Source organism: Colobus angolensis, unplaced genomic scaffold (genome assembly GCF_000951035.1).
Source record: "Colobus angolensis palliatus isolate OR3802 unplaced genomic scaffold, Cang.pa_1.0 Scaffold82, whole genome shotgun sequence".
Taxonomy (NCBI): domain Eukaryota; kingdom Metazoa; phylum Chordata; class Mammalia; order Primates; family Cercopithecidae; genus Colobus; species Colobus angolensis.
Genome location: NW_012122043.1, coordinates 5,641,687 through 5,660,531, shown reverse-complemented (window position 1 = coordinate 5,660,531; position 18,845 = coordinate 5,641,687). Strand labels below are relative to the sequence as shown.

At 46.6% G+C, this 18,845-nt stretch overlaps 1 protein-coding gene across 3 annotated transcripts in view; it reads right to left on the bottom strand.

Moving 5' to 3' along the window:
• The window catches only part of IQCA1 (IQ motif containing with AAA domain 1), a 166,466-nt gene extending 148,106 nt beyond the window's left edge, over positions 1-18,360 (bottom strand). For 2 of the 3 annotated variants that reach the window (XM_011929620.1, XM_011929621.1), the window contains exons 1-3: positions 18,077-18,360; positions 7,716-8,040; positions 4,263-4,382 (exon numbers count right to left, since the gene is read on the bottom strand). In XM_011929620.1, coding sequence (XP_011785010.1) covers positions 4,263-4,382; positions 7,716-8,040; positions 18,077-18,087 — 456 coding nt within the window. In that variant the 5' untranslated portion in view covers positions 18,088-18,360. Of the gene's footprint in view, positions 1-4,262; positions 4,383-7,715; positions 8,041-14,474; positions 14,536-18,076 lie in introns of those variants that run through there. The other variant, XM_011929619.1, reaches the window with a different exon arrangement.
• Positions 18,361-18,845: the final 485 nt, after the last annotated feature.

Genomic DNA, 18,845 nt, shown 5'->3' with positions numbered 1-18,845 from the left:
ACATTTAAAAAGAAAAGCACCAAAGCATAGGTGAAGCCTGTTTCCAGGCCTCAGAGGGCAGCAATGGTTGCCACAGCAGGACAAGGTGAAGGTGCTGAGGCCTCATGTGTGGGGTGCTGTCACCAGGGCCACTGCTGCCAGGATGATCCCTCCTCTGTGTAATAAGTCCAGGGTCGGGGGCACAGGAAGGAGTGAGAAAGAGATGAAAGGTACATGTATATTGAGAACCTGTAGATGTCAGATGCTTTTTGTATGCATGCTCATCATATTCACAAGAGCAAACTCCAAGGCCGGTATTACTATGACCACTTAAGACTGAAGAAAACTAAAGATTAAAGAAGTAAGGCAACTTATGTAAGGTCCTGTGGGTAAGAGAAGGAGCCAGCTTGAATAGACTGACTCTCTTTCCACTAAGCCACCCACTACCCTTCAACATGGCACGAGGAATATGGTTGCTTATGAGGAAGCTCTTTCACATAACAATCCCTCTGAGTTTTGTTTTCAGTAAGATCTCATTGCTTCAAATTTGCAGTAAGCACACATTTTCAATAATGCACTTGTCAAGTTAGAGTAGAATGAGTATCATTCTGGCATTAAATGAGATGATGAACTTAACATATGGTACCCAGCAAACATGAGTTAGTATTGTACTTCTTTTCTTTAGATTCCAGGCTGTCATTCTGAAAATAGTCGTGGCCATTATCAAATAATTCTAAGGGATTTTGAGTAGGGAACTCAGCATGTCAAACATTTGTAAGCATTTAAGGAGGCCCACAGTGGATATTAATGTAGGAGATGGACAATAATTTTCATGCATCAAAATTCTTCTTGGGTTATATATTGTGTGTGTATATATATATAATATTCTTCGTGGGGTATATATTGTATATAAGTAGCTTAAAGAAAGGGGTCTTGTGAGACACCAAAGGCCATGGGGAAGTCGCAGCAGGGAAGTCCTTGTGGTTTTGTGAGCCCCTGGCACATGTGAAATGAGACTGGGGTGGAGATGAAATGCTTAACCCAATGGAGGTGATAGGAGCTGGCCAAAGCTGGATGCTGAAGGAACAAAGAAACCTGACTGTTGTGACTGAGAACAAATGAAGAGGAACAGTGAGCAGGAGAAATGGCAAAGAGGAATTTTTAGGATTTCACTGTAGTGAGAGCATTGTAATCTCCCTTCTCCATTTTCCAACACAAAATCTTGATCTCCAGGGACAGATCACTGGAGTCAGAAAAGCACCAAAGAGGCCACGCACAGTGGCTCACACCTGTAATCCCAGCACTTTGGGATGCCGAGGTGGGAGGATTACTTCAGTCCAGGAATTTAAGACCAGGCTGGGCAAAGGGGTGAGACCCCATCTCCACAAAAAATTTTTTTTTAATTAGTGGAGTGTGGTGGGACACTCCTGCAGTCCCAGCTACTTGGGAAGCTGGGGCAAGAGGATCACTTGAGCCCAGACACTGGAGGCTGCAATGAGCTATGATCATGCCACTGCACTGTGTCTTGGGCAACAGAGTAAGATCCTGTCTCTAAAAAGAATTTAAGGCCGGGCGCGGTGGCTCAAGCCTGTAATCCCAGCACTTTGGGAGGCCGAGACGGGCGGATCACGAGAGAATAATCCCTCCCTCCTTGTTGTACAGTGCATAAGAAGTTGCATAACTTTTGGACATGCTTTTGGTGATATATAGTCTTGAGTAATTCTGCAGTGCTCATCACTGCTGGGTGCAAAATCTTGAGTAATTCTGCAGTGCTCATCACTGCTGGGTGCAAAATCTTGAGTAATTCTGCAGTGCTCATCACTGCTGGGTGCAAAGGGATTCCTTTGGGGGGAACTAAATGCAGTGTGAGTGCTTTGCCCTGACTCGTGCATGGACAGAAAGCACAGACACAGGAGCCCAGTGGTGAAAGCATGGCTAGTTGACCCCCAAGTAAGTTGGCTTTGGAATGGACTTCAAGGAATTCATAATGTAAAAGAAGGGCCAGTAGCTGGGAGCAGGGGCACAGGAAGGAGAGGTCATATTGAGTTGAATGGCTGCTATGGTTTAAATGTGTCCCACAAAGTTCGTGCGCTAGGAACTTAGTCCCCAATGCAACGGTGTTGGGATGCGGGACTTTTAAGAGGTGATAAGGTCATGAGGCCTCTCTCCCCAAAATGAATGAATACTGTTATCCAGGGAATAGCTTCCTGCTAAAAGGATAAGCTCACCCCCTCACTTCTTGCTCTCTTACTATGTGATTCCTTCTGCCATGTTGTAACACTGCAAGAAGACCCTTACCAGATGCAACTCCTCAGTACTGGACTTCCAAGCCTCCAGAACCATAAGCAAAACAAACTTCTATTGTCTTTAAATTACCCAGTCTGTGGTTTTCTGTTATACCAACACAAAATGGACTAAGCCAGTATGTCAGGAAAGGTTTCTTGGAGGATGGTGTATCAAGTTAGGCTCTGCAGAATGGGTACCATTTTGATAAGCAGGTACGTAAGGGAGAAGAACAAGTCCTCTATCCAGCATGGAACATGCCTATGGAAAATGAGAGACAGCACTGGGCTGGCAAATATAGGGCATGCATTTCACCTGTCTTCTGAGGCAGGCACATAGGGCACTTTTTTCTCTTGCCATCCTCAGCATATACTTGGAATCTTCCTTAACACCATCACGCAGGCTGGCAATACCCAATGAGGGCTATTTGTAGAAAGACTGCAGGTGCTGGTTTACCCTGGGATCCCGGCCTGTAGCTGCAGCCTCAGCATAGTTAGTCATAGTGCCCCTTTCACCCTGGAGTGTCCCAGCTTGAATGGACAAGTGCTGCCTTACTGCTTAGGCCATGAAGGCCAGCCAGAGGGGCGAGGCAGTAAGTTAGTGAAATGTACAGGCAGACCTGCCAGAAGGTAGATAGGACAGTGCCCTGTGGAAAGGGTGGGAAGAAGACTCCCCACCAGTAGGCTGCATGGGGGACGATTACAAGAATCCAAGAGGTGGTCACGAGAGTCAGGACTAAGACATCTGTGGAAACAGGAAAAAGATGCAGCTGCAAAAATCCTGGGGACAAAAGAGGTATTGGGGCACAGAACTAAATGGATTTTGCTCCTTGCTTCCCAGGAGGGATCTTTATGGATTATTCTTCCCCCAATGACAGTCCATTCAAGATGATCTAAGTGCCACTCAATGTATTAGTTCGTTCTCACACTGCTGATAAAGACTTACCTGAGACTGGGCAATTTACAGAAGAAAGAGGTTTAATGGATTCACAGTTCTATGTGGCTGGGAAGGCCTCACAATCATGGCAGAAGGTGAAAGGCACACATCGTATGGTGGCAGACAACAGAGTTTGTGCAGGGAAACTCCCCTTTATAAAACCATCAGCTCTTGTGAGATTTACTCACTATTACGAGAATGGCACAGGAAAGACACACCTCCACGATTCAATTTCCCCCCACCACGTTCCTCCCACAACACATGGGAATTGCAGGAGCTACAGTTCTAGATGAGATTTGGGTGGGGACACTGCCAAACCGTGTCCACTCAGCCTGCAGTGATAAAAGGCCAATCACCTTTTTTTTTTTTTTTGAGACGGAGTCTCGCTCTGTCGCCCAGGCTGGAGCGTAGTGGCCAGATCTCAGCTCACTGCAAGCTCCGCCTCCCGGGTTTACGCCATTCTCCTGCCTCAGCCTCCCGAGTAGCTGGGACTACAGGCGCCCGCCACCTCGCCCGGCTAGTTTTTTGTATTTTTAGTAGAGACGGGGTTTCGCCGTGTTAGCCAGGATGGTCTCGATCTCCTGACCTCGTGATCCACCCGTCTCGGCCTCCCAAAGTGCTGGGATTACAGGCTTGAGCCACCGCGCCCGGCCCAATCAACATTTTTAGAAAGTGTAGTAACTTTCAAGTTCCTAGTAAGTTATGTTAGCACTTAATTATTTTACATGAATAACATTTAGCTTCTAGCTTCAGCTAGATGAATTTGAGATGAAACATTAGACTGAGTTGATAATCAATAGATACTGATTCAAGTAGCAAAACATATATTTTGATCTCTAATTTCTAATTTCTTCGATTTCTAAGCTCTTGAAAAATAATGACTATATATCACCAAAAGCATGTCCAAAAGTTATGCAACTTCTTATGCACTGTACAACAAGGAGGGAGGGCTTATTCTCTCCTTAAACTGAAAATAACCTAAATGTTGCTCACACAATTAGGAGCAGCAGAAAAAGGAAGTTACACAGATGATGGATTAATGTTTGTTAAAATGATATACAAACCATGTCAGATGTATCTATTCCGCTGTCGGCTAATATCTGAGCAAGAATTTTCTCTCTTCCTTTTATTACTTCCAACTTCTCCTTCAAAAAATACTTGGGTATGGGAATATCTAATTGTTGCTAGAGAAGAGAAAGAATAAAAAAAGAGCATTTCTGTCACAATTCCAGGACTTGAACTTTATTTAAAATATACAGTAAGGATGTGCATATCAAAGACGCTTGCTTTACTTCCCATTTTCATTTAAGGAAAAAAACGAGGCCAGCAGAGTGAAGAGAATTCATTCACTAAAGAGACACAAAGTCAAAAGGAAAATCATAACCATGCCCCTTGCTTTAATCATTACAGAAAAGCATCAGGAGTTCATGTCAATTAGGCCTCAATTAACTAATGATTACTTAATGGATTTCTTTAAAGAAATACAATATTACCTCATTTTACCTAAAATAATGGTTCAAATTGGAGTAGTAAAGTAGTAAGCTGTAGAGATCTTTGAATTAAACCTAATAATTTATCATTAGCACCATCGACTATTTGTATGTAAATGGTCACATATTTCTCTAATAATTTGGTTTTATTTTTACCAAAATTACCCCATTGCAAAAATTATTTACAAAAGTAGTTTGCTTTATTATGAAACTTGTTTTTATGTAAAAAACTTCTATCCTTCATTTGTGCATGTTACCAAATATTTCAAACTGGGGGGGGGGGGGTCAGATGAAAATTTACCAGTCCAAATTGAGTAAAAAGGAGTACAGAAGTGCTCTTTAAGGATAAAGGTATGCCCTTGGCCAATCCCACTGAGAAACACTATCCTAGAATTTCTGTCAGACCTGCTTGGCTGTTTGACAGGGAAGCAAAGGTCTTTGTCTTCAGAACTGGCTACCTTATTTTTTTTCCAATTCTAGGTGTGACTTCCCATAACCTCCCTCCAGCCCAGAGAATTTTGGATAGGCCTTCCCCTAAATAAACGTTTAAGTCTAAGAGGGTATCATTTTTAGGACTTGGTGGGACAGTATCCCCATGACTTCTGGGAAGTGACAATGTCTTTTGCACACGAAATCTTTCTGAGGCTCATGGAGTGCTGGGGGTGACTGGAGAGTGAACTAGCAGAGTCTAGTGGGTGGGTGTGGCCTGAGGAGAGAGGGCAGTCGGAGAAGAATGATGACACTTTGATTTAATGTGATTTTTATTTATTAATAAGCACATTCAAGTGTGGTACTTTTATAACTTTGAAGACAAAACCTCATTGTCTTATAGCTCCATCTGGTCCATTTGGTACCACAAAATTATAGTTAGCTGGCCAGGCGTGGTAGCTCATGCCTGTAATCCCAGCACTTGGGGAGGCTGAAGCATGTGGATCACCTGAGGTCAGGAGTTTGAGACCAGCCTGGTCAACATGGTGAAATCCCATCACTATTAAAAATACAAAAATTAGCTGGGCGTGGTGGCATGCACCTGTAATCCCAGCTACCTGGGAGGCTGAGGCAGGAAAATCACTTGAACCCAGGAGGCGGAGGTTGCAGTGAGCTGAGCTCACACCATCGCACTCCAGCCTGGGCAACAACAGCAAAACTCCATCTAAAAAATTATTATACTACGGATTTTGAGGATGAGAAAACAGAGTCACTGAGAATGGAAGAGAAGCAAAGAAAGATACATGGACGCATCAACGCGTCCATGATGCGTTTCATGTCCATCCCTGAAACCCTGAGGTTTCTCATTCCCTATGGAGTGGAATCTAGGAAACTTCCAGCGGTAGAGAAAGGCTCTTTCCCACATATATTTCTCTCTCTGAGGTGGGCCCATTAGGAAAGTTTCCCCACGTGGCAGGTTACAAACAGTCTTCGGACTAAGGGGCAGTTTAAGGAAGGATTTGGGGAACTCATGGAACCAAGGGCAGGAACCCAGCTGGGTGTTTGTCAGTCCTGGGGATGTGGTCAAGAATGAAGGTGCCTTCAGCCTATCCTAACCATGTGGGATTCAGTGACAGCACATGGTTCAGTCACTATTTCCAGGACTGCTAGGAAACACTGTTGATCGCCCCCTGCACGAAGACCTCCTGGATGCCATCTGCTCGTTTGTCACTCCTCTTGGTGCTTGGTGGCCCCATCCCCACAGCAACAGTGGCATGGCCTTTAGGAAGATGATGTCCCTGGAGCAGAGGGGCTGGCTGATGCGGCAGGAAAGGCAAGGCCGTGGAGGGGCTGCCACATACAGCCCTAAATGCACTATTCCTTCACAACAGGGGCATGACTTCCTATTCCTGAAGTTCAACTAATAAATGTAATATTACTTCATTGGTTAAATTTAGCAATATGTATTACTTCATTAATTAAATTTAGCAATATGTATTACTTCATTAATTAAATTTAGGAATATGATTTAATAACTATTTGTTTCACAGTTATCCTAAATTGTTCATATTGTCACTTTGGTAAGTAAAGTACACCAGATCAAATCTGGTGATCGGCCCATGCTCTTGTAGATGAATGCAATAAGCATAAAACTTTTGGAATAATCGTCAACATCTTCATTCATTTCAGTTATTCTCATTATTCCATTCTGATAAAATAATAATGTGAGGAAAGCCTATCTCAGAAAGAAAGATACCTTTATAAAAGCCCAAATATTTTCAAGGAGAAGAAACATGAAACACTCATGTAGAAAATTAAAGACTTTCTCCTTTTGATTTTACTTCAAGGAAATGTTCCTTTCAAAATGAAGGTGAGCTCCCAGGACCATGACACTGAGGGCAGGTGGCCAGTGGCCCCGGCAGCCCAACCAGCCTAAGTCAGAAGAGAGGCCCTGTGCCCAGCAGGAACGTCAGAGGGCAGCAGGGGCCGAATGCTTGCAGGAGGGGGCTGTGGTTGCCAGGTGCCAGCAGGGAGGGCTCCAGGGAGAGAGGGAAGGAGGGGAAGAGAGGCAGAGGGAAGGAGGGAGAGCAAGCACATGAGCTCTCTCTCCTTTGATGTCTGAGGCCCACTGCCATGTAAGCCATACATTCCCCTGGGTCACCACTGTCCCAAAGTAAGGAGCAGATGCATCCACCTGGCAATAGGGAACCTGTGACCAACAGGCTACAGAGAGATTCCCATGGAAACAGAGGAGCGGGCGCTGCTACTGGATGCTGGGAGGGTCCGTGCTTCAAGGGTGCTGATGAAAGGGCTGGCCCACTGCATTCCAACAGCCTTGTGCAGACACCACAGTGTCAGGTAAGACCATGGCCGCTGCAGTGCCTAACACAGCCAAGAAGTGTGCAGATGCATCTGCACCAGAAACAAAGGGAACCCAATCCTTGTCCACGACAGCATGGTGTAATTGAAGGGAAATGTTTAGATTTTCCACACACCAACTAGTAAACATGGACAGGAAGTCTGTAGGGTACTGGGTATAGGGCTACATATCTTATTTATAACAAAAAGCAACTAATAAGAAAACAACAGCGTGCTTACGGGAGCCAGCTTTAGATCCTGCAGGATATCATCGAAATAATGGAACTCCGTGAGTTCCAGCTCCACCATCTCGTTCTTCAGCTCCAGGATGCGGCCCATCACCCCGTCCAGCACTTTCCTGATCAGTATTCGTTTCTGGGGATGGACGATCTGGTCGTAGACATTCTCCAGGTTTCTAAAGATCTGCACATACTTTATGTAGAAGGTGGCCAACGTCTGAAAGATGAAAACCTGATTTCTTTGTGGTTCAACCATCTTCTGAGGCTCTTTATCGAGTAAAGCACCGAGGGCTTCTTGGGTCTGATGCCACATCTTATTATACATTCTGGGGGAAGATAAGGAATTTAGATGACACAGTAAATAAAAATCACTTGGTAAAACATAAACATCGGGCCTCTGGTATAGCAAAATATAACACCGAATCAAGTGTGAGCTAAGAATATCATTATGTAGTAGAAAGGTTTGTTAGACAATTTATATCCTGTTCTGATGTCCTTGTGATTTCTGAATACGTGCCACCACTATTATCATCAAATAAAGAGTTTTAAAAGTATTTTGTCTAAATGATAGGAAGTTTTCCCTCACTTTGCCCATAACACCACTATTATTATACACATTTAAAAGAGGACAGAGTTGATATCCAGAATAGTTAACTGATTTGTCCATATACACAGCTGGTGAAGTATACATTGGAACAACCACTTTGGAAAGTAATGCAGCATGTTCTTATGAAGTTGAATGTGTGCATACCCTATGAATGGATAATTATACCCAAGAGAAACTTGTAAATATGCATCAAGAATGATCACTTGCATTTTTTAAATAATAGTAAAAACCTGGACATAACACAAATGTCCACCAATAAGACAGTGGATAAATAAATTGCAGTAAATTCACCAATGGACTATCACACAGCAGTGAAAAATGAATGAATGAAGTACAGCAAAAGGCAACCACTAAGAATCTTAGAACCATAATGTACAGTGTAAGAAATGAGGTGTAGGCCAGACGTAGTGGCTCATGCCTGTAATCCCAGCACTTTGGGAGGTTGAGGCGGGTGGATCATGAGGTCAGGAGATTGAGACCATCCTGGCCAACCCGTCTCTATTAAAATACAAAAAAAAAATTAGCCAGGCATAGTGGCGCCCGCCTGTAGTCCCAGTTACTCGGGAGGCTAAGGCAGGGGAATTGCTTGAACCTGGGAGGTGGAGTTTGCAGTGAGCCAAAATCATGCTGCTGCACTCCAGCCTGGTCAAAGAGCGAGACTCTGTCTTAAAAAAAAAAAAAGAGAGAGAGAAGTGAGATGAGGTGTAGACTGTGGCCCAGGAGGCTGAGTTCTACGGAATGCACCAGCTGGGCTCTCTGCCCTCATTCCAGTGAGTTGAGTTAGTGGATTGAACAGAGAGGAAGCCAGAGAGCCGACGAGTATGACCCTCTTGTCCACACCCTGATGAGGCAACAAAAGTTGGGTGTGCTCTTCCACCAAAGCCTTAGGGTGGTGGTGGCTCTGTTGTGGCTGGCTGGCCCCAGAATACTGCCCCATCCCTTACCAGCTTCCCTAGACTATGTCCACATCTTTGTTACTGGTCCCTTTATTAGGCCCTCATGAGTGTCCCCACTTCCCCTGCCAGGGCCAATACATTCATGGTAGAGATTCCTACCTTCCCTGACCAAATTTCAGGTGATTTTTTGATTCTGCTTTTATGTTCAAGAACCAGGACTGAAAAGTGAACTGGAAAGTCAGTGTGTCTGGGAAGGAGCTTCACTGTGGAAAGTGGGTGTGGAGAGCCCTGATGACTGATGAAGGAGAAACCCAAAAATGTCAGTATCTCTCTGTAAGGTCTTTCCCTATGCTAAAGAGGGGGGATTGGGGGGCAGCCCTAATCCCCTGAAAGAGAAGCAAGTCGATCAAGGGGGCTCACCTCTTCTTTACTCTCAGCCAAGCCACTCATTCCCATGCTTACCTGTGCCTGGCGTCCTGAGTCCAGGTTGGCTGCATGTGCCAACTTCTGCCTGGTTGGCTAGTGGCTTGGCCACTTGTTCTCTGGGGTGTACAAGTGATTGGCAGCATAAATGTGGCCTATACAGATCTGCAAGCAGTCCTCCAATTTCAGCCCTATCCCAGAAGAACCATGACCCCGTCTGTCTTCCCAGGGAAACAGCTGGCTTTTGATCACCCCAGCCCCATCCACTGGCTTTCAGGTCCCACATTCTTTGCCCTTCCTCCATTCCCTCTCATCCATGCCTGCTCTCCCTTTCCCACATTTTCTTTTTTTCTTTTGAGACAGCATCTCAATCTGTCACCCAGCCCTGAGTGCAGTGGCACAATCTTGGCTCACTGCAACCTCCGCCTCCTGGGTTCAAGCATTTCTCCTGCCTCAGTCTCCTGAGTAGCTGGGACTACAGGCGTGTGCCACCACATCAGGCTAATTTTTGTATTTTTAGTAGAGATGGGGTTTCACCACACTGGCCAGGCTGGTCTCGAACTCCTGACCTCAAGTGACCCACCTGCCCTGGCCTCCCAAAGTGTTGGGATAACAGACGTGAGCCACTGTGCCTGGCCTCCTGCACTTTCTTGGTATCTCTTGTCAAATGTTTTATTCATCCTTGTGAGTTCATAGCTTTAAAATCCTTTATTGCCATTTTGGAGGCAATTCAGGAGGAAGAGGAGACAAGTATGCATGGTTAGCCACCCTGTTTGACTGGGAATCTCTCTTCTACATTCCCAAGGTCATTAGTAAGCATCCCCTCCAGGTACCCTCTGCCCCAGGCTTACCATCTGCCATTTCTCAAACATGCTCCATTCTTCCCTAAACACTAAGCATCATTTATTGAAGCACTGATTGTATGTGCTTTTTTCACCTTTCTGGCCAAAAAGTAAAAGCATATCTTGATGTCTGCAAGATTTTTGGGTTCAGATGATGATGATGATGATGATGATGATAATGATGACGACGATGGCGATGGTAATAGCTTACATTTATATACTGTGAGTCACTGTCCTAAGTGGTTTCCATGTAATAACTCATGTAATCCTCACAACAACCCTATGAGGTAGGCATAATTATTAGCCCAGTTTACATATGAGAAAACTGAGGCAAAGAGAAGTTACTGCCCAAAGTCACATGGTTTGAATGCAGGATATACAAGTAGGCAGTCCGGCTCCAGAGTTTACCCTCTAAACCACTTGACTTCATCACTTCCCATTTGTCAGGGAGAAAGTAGATGAGGAAGGAGGGGTCCTGTGACACAGAGGTAATTACATCACAAGCAAACAGACTGAGCATAAAAACCAAAACTCCTCCCCCCAACACCCCACTGAGTCAGGACACTGAATTCTGCCGTTAGAATCCCATCCCCAGCATGTTTGAATGCCAGATTTCTCAAAACTCAGCAATATTTAAAATATTGCTAGCGAAAAGGCACTCTTCCAGACCAGCTTATTATAAGAAAGAAGGTTATTATCAGAAAATTAGAATTCCACTTGGCACAGTGTATTAGTCCATTCTCTCACTGCTATACAGAAATACCTGAGACTGGGTAATTTATTTATTTATTTATTTTGAGATGGAGTTTCGCTCTTGTTGCCCAGGCTGGAGTGCAATGGTGTGATCTCAGCTCGTTGCAACCTTCGCCTCCCAGGTTCAAGTGATTCTCCTGCCTCAGCCTCCCAAGTAGCTGGGAGGGCATGCACCACCACGCCCAGCTAATTTTGTATTTTTAGTAGAGACAGGGTTTCTCCATGTTGGTCAGGCTGGTCTCAAACTCCTGACCTCAGGTGATCTGCCCACCTCGGCCTCCCAAAGTGCTGGGATTACAGGTGTGAGCCACCACGCCCGGCGAGACTGGGTAATTTATAAAGAAAAGAGGTTTAACTGGCTCACAGCTCCATAGGCTGTCCAGGAAGTATGGCAGCATCTGTGTCTGGGGTGGCCTCGGGGAGCGAGGCAAAGTGGGAGCAGGCATCTCACACGGCGGGAGCAGGAGCAAGAGGAAGGCGGGGAGGTGCCACACACTTTTAAACGAGCAGTTCTCCTGATAACTCACTATCACGAGAATGGCACAAAAGGGGAAATCCACCCCCATGATCCAATCACCTCCCACCAGACCCCGCCTCCAGCATTGGGGATGACAATTTGACAGGAGAGTTGGGTGGGGACACAAATCCAAACCATATCACACAGAACACACATTGACTCCTGGCAGAATTAGGGACTAATAAACAAGTACCTTGACCAGGAACAGCAACAACCATCGCTCAAACCAACAACAAAAGCAAGACCTCATGCCAGTTCAAAGCTCCTGAGACCCTCTGACATTCTGCTTGCCCCCCCTCAAACAGACAAGCAGGAGGGGCTGGAAGAAGCAAAGATGACAGATGATCAAGGGAACGGTTTGGCTGTGGACAACGATCAAGACCCGCAGCTCGGCATGGTGTGAGTTTTCCAAGTCCAGACTTCCAGGACCCGAGAAGGGACCGTAAACCCAAGGCACTCACTGGCCTGAGTGAAGACACGGGCTGAACATACTAACAGGTGTGACAACTGTTGGCATAAAACATAGAGCAATGCTCAAGTTGCTTTGTGGACTTAATAGGGTTTGGGGCCCAAACCTGCCAGGACAACATTCAAGAGGAAAATTACAGGCTAATTTTGTTTAGAACTCAGATCTGAAATTCCACTTAAAAAACAGACCACAGCTCCAGATCAAAAGAATTGCTGCCTCTAACCCAGGAGTGGTGATTGCGGGAGTGCCTTTCAGTTCAGCACAGAGGGAAGCCTAACTCCAGACAGCAACGGAGCAGTAAAAACCCCAGCTTGTTTCACAGATACCAAGAAGGTGCTCAGTAAATTGTAACTTGCAACACAGGCCTGATTAAAAATGCCATCCCCACACACCAGGAAAAAAAGAATGACGACTTCTTCAAAGTGCCAAAAACCAGTGACCCAATGGACCTTCAGTGGAGAAACGCTAGAAATATGACCTCAAAATTAGCAGTAAAAAAGGACAAGGGAGATACATAAGTAATGTAAACCTTTTTTTTTTTTTTTTTTTTTTTTTTTTGAGACGGAGTCTCGCTCTGTCACCCGGGCTGGAGTGCAGTGGCCAGATCTCAGCTCACTGCAAGCTCCACCTCCCGGGTTTACGCGATTCTCCTGCCTCAGCCTCCCGAGTAGCTGGGACTACAGGCGCCCGCCACCTCGCCCGGCTAGTTTTTTGTATTTTTTAGTAGAGACGGGGTTTCAGCGTGTTAGCCAGGATGGTCTCGATCTCCTGACCTCGTGATCCACCCGTCTTGGCCTCCCAAAGTGCTGGGATTACAGGCTTGAGCCACCGCGCCCGCCCGGCCTATAAACCATTTTTTTAACACCATTGCTTATAAATGGCATGATTGCAAAATCCCAGGAAATCAGTAACAAAAATACATCAACTAGTACAGCAAAGGCCAGGCGTGGTGGCTCACGGCTGTAATCCCAGCACTGGGTGGCTGAGGTGGGTGGATCACTTGAGGTCAGGAGTTCTAGACCAGCCTGGCCAACATGATGAAAACCCATCTCTACTAAAAATACAAAAAGTAGCCGGGCATGGTGGCAGGCACCTGTAATCCCAGCTACTTGGGAGGCTGAGACAGGAGAATTGCTTGAACCCAGAGGCAGAGGTTGCAGTGAGCCGAGATCTCACCACCACACTCCAGCAAAACAAAAAAAAAAAAATTACAGCAAAATTGCAATACTTTAATGCAGAGAAAAAAATGAAAGAAGAAACCCATTCACAGCACCAATAAAGAACATTAAATATTTAAGAATTCACATGGTGGGAGCCACATGAAATCTAGCTAAAGGAAATTCTAGAATGCTGGGTACAGATCAGCACAAGCAGAAGGCACTATCTGCTCCTGTCTAAAGAGGCAAACCCTGTCTCTACTAAAAACACAAAAATTAGCCGGGTGTGGTGGTGTGCACGTGTAATCCCAGCTACTCGGGACGCTGAGACGGGAGACTCACTTGAACCCGGGAGGCGGAGGTGCAGTGAGCCAAGACCGCACCACTGCACTCCAGCCTGGGCAATAGTGCGAGACTCCATCTCAAAAAAAGAAAAGAAAGGCTATAAAGACAGAAGACTCCTGAGACATACATACAGATTTAATATGGCCAAGAATTCAGTAACAATAGACTAAAGACTATAAACAAATCTAGTAATAATATTTAAATATGGGAGTGGAACAGGCAGTAAAAGTTAAAAGGCATCTTCTACTTTCAACATTGGCCACACCAACAAGCATTAAGTTTGTACAATACCCTAAAGAGGCTGCCTCCGTGAAGTTCAGGTGGGGTGACCTGAACCCCACAAAGACCCAAAGGCAACAATAGCAAGAGATCTTGGGTTGAAGAGGCTCCTGCTTCCACCAGGGGAAACCAAACCCGACCTGATGGGCAGAGCACAGCCAGACTTTCTGGATGTCTGGACCTGCTGTGGGCTCCCACCCAGGGGAGCCCAGTTGCTCCAGGTCAGAGCCCTCACTGGCTTCAGTCGGGTCAGAGAAGCAGGACTTTTCCAGGGCCTCACAGAGCTGACACATAACTGGAATTTGTGGCCAAAGACAGTCCTGGTGGCTTCAGCCTTCTGGGTCCTGCCATTTCTTTCTTCCCCATCTGCAGTCTGTCTAGGGATCCCTGTCTGGAGAAACCAGGCAAAGATTCCTGGCTGACAGGAAAATGTTTGGCAGCTTTGAAAGCACAGGGATGCCTGCATCATTACCTGTTTTCCTCAGTGCTCAGACACGGCGTCATCTCTTTCCGCCAGACCCTCTTCCCTTGAGACTGTCTCTGGCTTCCTGCTCCCCAGCTGTCCTGGTGTCTCTCCATGTGACCACACCCCCTCACGCGTTGGCCCGCCAGCGACCTGGACACCATGCCTCGGCCACGCCATCCTGGGGAGCCCCCACTTTGCGCTCAGTCCATCTGGCCTTGCACCCCACCTCCTCGCCCTGCAGCCTCAGCCTCCTTCTGCCTGAGCCCAGTCACGAAGGTCAAATGAGACAAGAGAGGCGGCAAGATGATTTTTCATAAGAGCATTGATGAAATAATTCACATGGCATAGAATTCACTCTTTTCAAGTGTACAATTCAGTGGTTTTTAGCATAGAGGTGTGCAACCACTACCATTATCTAACTCCAGAACATTTTCATCACTGGGAAAGAAACCCACACCTGTGAAGCAGTCACTGTCCATTCCCCATTCCTCCCCGCCCTTGGCAACCACTAACCTAATTTCCAGCTCTATTTGCCTATTCTGGGCATTTCACAGAAGTGGAATCACACAAGAAGGGGCTTCAGTGCTCAGCTCCTTTCCCTCGGTGCGGTGTCCTCAAAGTTCATCCACACTGTCGTGTACTTCATACTTCATTTCTTTTCATTGCCAGGTTGCCTTTGTACGGATACACCACATTTGGTCTATCCATTTGTCAGCCCATGGACACTTGAGTCGTTTTCGCCTTTTTTGCTGCTCTGAACAATGCTGCTAGAAGCATTCCTGCATGAGTTTCTGCGTGGACATATGTCTCTATTTTCCCCGGATATGGCAAGGTGGTTTTCAAAGGTAAAAGTGCTGCACATTTAAAATAGAAACCAGTGTCCTGAGCAGCTCATCCCTGGAGGTCACTCAAGCTCTTCGTGCTTACACCTCCTCCACTGGCAAACCTGGATGATGAGACCAACTCTGGACACCTGCAGGGACTACTGTGGGATGGTGATATGGTGTGGCTGTGTCCCCCCCCAAATCTCATCTTAAATTGTAGTTCCCGTAAGCCCCACGTGTTGTAAGAGGGACCTAGTGGGAGGTAATTGAATTACGGGGACAGCTACCTCCATGCTGTTCTCATGATAGTGAGTTCTCAGAAGATCTGATGGTTTTATCAGGGGCTTTTCCCCCCGCTTTGCTCTGCACTTCTCCTTGCTGCTGCCGTGTGAAGAAGGGTGTGTTTGACTTCACCTTCCATCACGACTGTCGGTTTCCTAAGGACTTCCCAGTCCTGCAGAACTGCTAGTCAATTAAACCTCTTTCCTCTGTTCCAGTGTGAGAACAGATTAATACAGATGGAATAACAGGTGTGAAAGTGTTCCGGGAATTTTAAATGCACCTTGCAAACAGAAGGTAGTATTTTATCCATAAGACTACTTAACAGTTTTTAGAAGTATATGCTTGGTTTCAGAGTTGAGCATATGACTTAGAGATATGACAGACTTTGAAGTCAGGAGGATTATGGATGGAGAAGACTGAATATAACAGTTAAAAAGACCAGACTGTTAATTCTACAGCTTGGCAGTTTTCCTATAACGGAGTGGGTCGGGGAGGGAAACACTTGCATATTCAGACATACTATGCATGTCTGTGGGAAATCAAAATATTGCAAAATGGAAATTCTTTCCAAGTAATTTTGCACATGATAAAACCTTCTGAATCTTCCAATCTTAACTAGTTTGCTATCTTCTTCCCTGAATACTTCCCCCGTCTTCTTGCTCTATGGAAGGCCTGGCTCTGCTTGGAAGCCCTCTCAGTAGAGGCTCCTGTTCCCCCCCAGAGCCCTCTGTCTCTGTCTGTGGGGCTGGGTCAAGGGGATCCCTTCTTTTCACTGCACCTCCAGATATCTCCCTTCCCTCCTCCCAACACTCCCTGGCTTTGAATCCCACTTCATCTGATGCTGTCACCACTGCCCCTCAGTCACCATCATCTTCCATCTACCATGATCATTCCAGGCCACCTCCAGGGCACCTACCCACTGAATAGCATCTTGACGCTGCCTTCCCACCTGTTCCATTGCTAAGTGCTGAGTTCCTCTACCTAAGGCCAGTACCCCCTGGATCCCATGTCCTCTCACTACCAACGATGTCACCCACTTCTCCCTCCTCCTCCTATATCATTCTGGGCCATTCCCTTCCACACACAAACATTCTATCGTTTTCTGTCTTGGAGCCATGTCCTCTGCCCCAGCTGCCAACACATTTCCTTTCCTTTGCAGCAAAACTCCTTTAAAGAGTTAGCTATGTTCACCGTCTGCAGTTTCTCTCCCTCCTACATTCACTTGAGTAAGTCCTTCTGTCCCATCACACCACTGAATCAGCTCCTGTCAAGGTCACTGCTGAACTCCACACTGCCACATCAATAGTGAGTTCTCAGTTCTACACCAACTTGTCTCAGGAGCACTTGACGGAGGAGAAAGAAGTTACTTCTCCTGGAAACACTATTACTCCTCTCACTTGCTTCTTCCTCATGGATCATGTTTTTGATTCCTTTGCTGGGTCTCCTCTTCTCCCTGCCTTACTGTGGACGACCCCAGGCTCAGTCCTTACACCTCTTCTTTATTAATATTCATTCTACGTCTCGCAAAGACCATCACAGGCCGACAGCGAGCAAGTTTATATTTCAGATGTGGGTCTTGCTCCTGAACCCAAGATCTGAATATTTTAACTGGCTATTTCATCTCCACATGATGTCCAATGGGCACTTTCAACTCAATAGGTCTTAAACAGAACTCTTGATCTTCCCCACTCCCAAACACTGGCAAGCCTTTAAGCTCTCTGCTCTTACTTCCTTGCCTAGAAAAACAGGGAGTGTAATAGCAACAGTGCAGGCTGGAGCTACAGTGCCTGGCTTGGCACTGTTTACTTGCTGTGTGAGCTACTTCACCTCTTCATACCCAAGTTCCCTCATTTGTAAAATGGAAATAACAATATCAACAGCCCGTACATTACAGGGTTGCTGTGAAGCAGTTAGAACAGTTTCCACAGGGTCAGTCCTGTGCTACCTGTTTGAAATTATTCTTATGAAGACCAAATGAGGTAACTTTGTGCAAGTGCTGTGTAAAAGACACAGTGCTAGGCACACACTCCTTCCAGTATCACTGCCACACGAGTTGGTGAAAAGCAAATGACAATAACGCTTTCCCAAGATCTTTCTAGACTTAAATTTCAGGACCTGGGTGTTTTCACAAAGCAACGTATTTACTACTGTGAAAGATTAACAACAACAAAAAAAAACAGACAAAATGGCTTCTCAGCAATAGCCCCTAAGGGCTTGACGGATATAGGAAACACCGGGAGCTCATCCCCATGGGGCGGTGGGATGCGTGGGGGAGGGGGAGATCTACGTGTATGATCTTCCTTGCTCACAAGAAGCAGATACTCTATCCCGAGGCATATTTGAATTTACTAAAAGGAAAAAAAAGTGGGAGAGAGGAGGGAAGTTGAGAGGTGAGGGGAGGAGAGAAGAAAAGAAAAAAGAAAATAAGAGAAGTAGAAAGCAAGCCACCTTCTGGCTTGGGGAAGCCCACCCCATGGCTGTGGCTGGGAGCCCATCGCTTACGTGTTCGACATTGCTGGCTACTTTCCCTCTTTTCCTCGCCCTCCGGGAAGCTCTTCCGTTGCTCTCTGAAGGACGGTGGCAGCAGGGGTCAGGGCACTACCAGGAGCTACAGAGGACTGGGAGGGGGTCTTCTGGAGGGAGAAACCAGGACTGCGATAATCTCTCGCTTCGGGCAGGAAAAGGTGAGGCCGGGTTTGCGTCGCAGGCACGGAGCGCGCAGGCGCAGAGAGGGTGCTTCGCTCCTTCCCGTCCGGACCCAGAGACTTGCGAACCTCACTTCGGCCACTCAGGTGGGCGCGACGCGGCCCTAGCAACGGGAACGCCGCGCCTGCGCATTGCCTTCCGCCTGTCCCCTGCGCGCTCCGCGCCTGCGCCACCGCCTCTTGTTGCTGCGGGAAAGGCGCGGGAGGCCTGGGTGGGCGCAGCGGCGGTAGCCTGTCGGAGATCCACCCCTCCGTCGCGGGGCCGAGCTGCCTGGCGAGCCTGCTCCGGGCCCCAGACCCTGGCCCGTGGTCCTCCAGGCCGTCTTCCCGCTTTCCTGCTGGCCCCATTTTCATCCACCGTCAGCTCTGCGGCCTTGGGCAAGGCCCTTAATGATGGTGGTCTGTCTTTCCATCTGTAAAGTGGATATAACAGTCGTTCGTTCAGAACTTTACTGGGCATCCATTCTGGGCCAAGTGCAGACTTAGATTCTGGGGACTCAAGACTTACGCAGACGCTCCCTTCGGAGACTTAATGAGTATGAACCAAGGCGCGGGTGCGTTGTAAA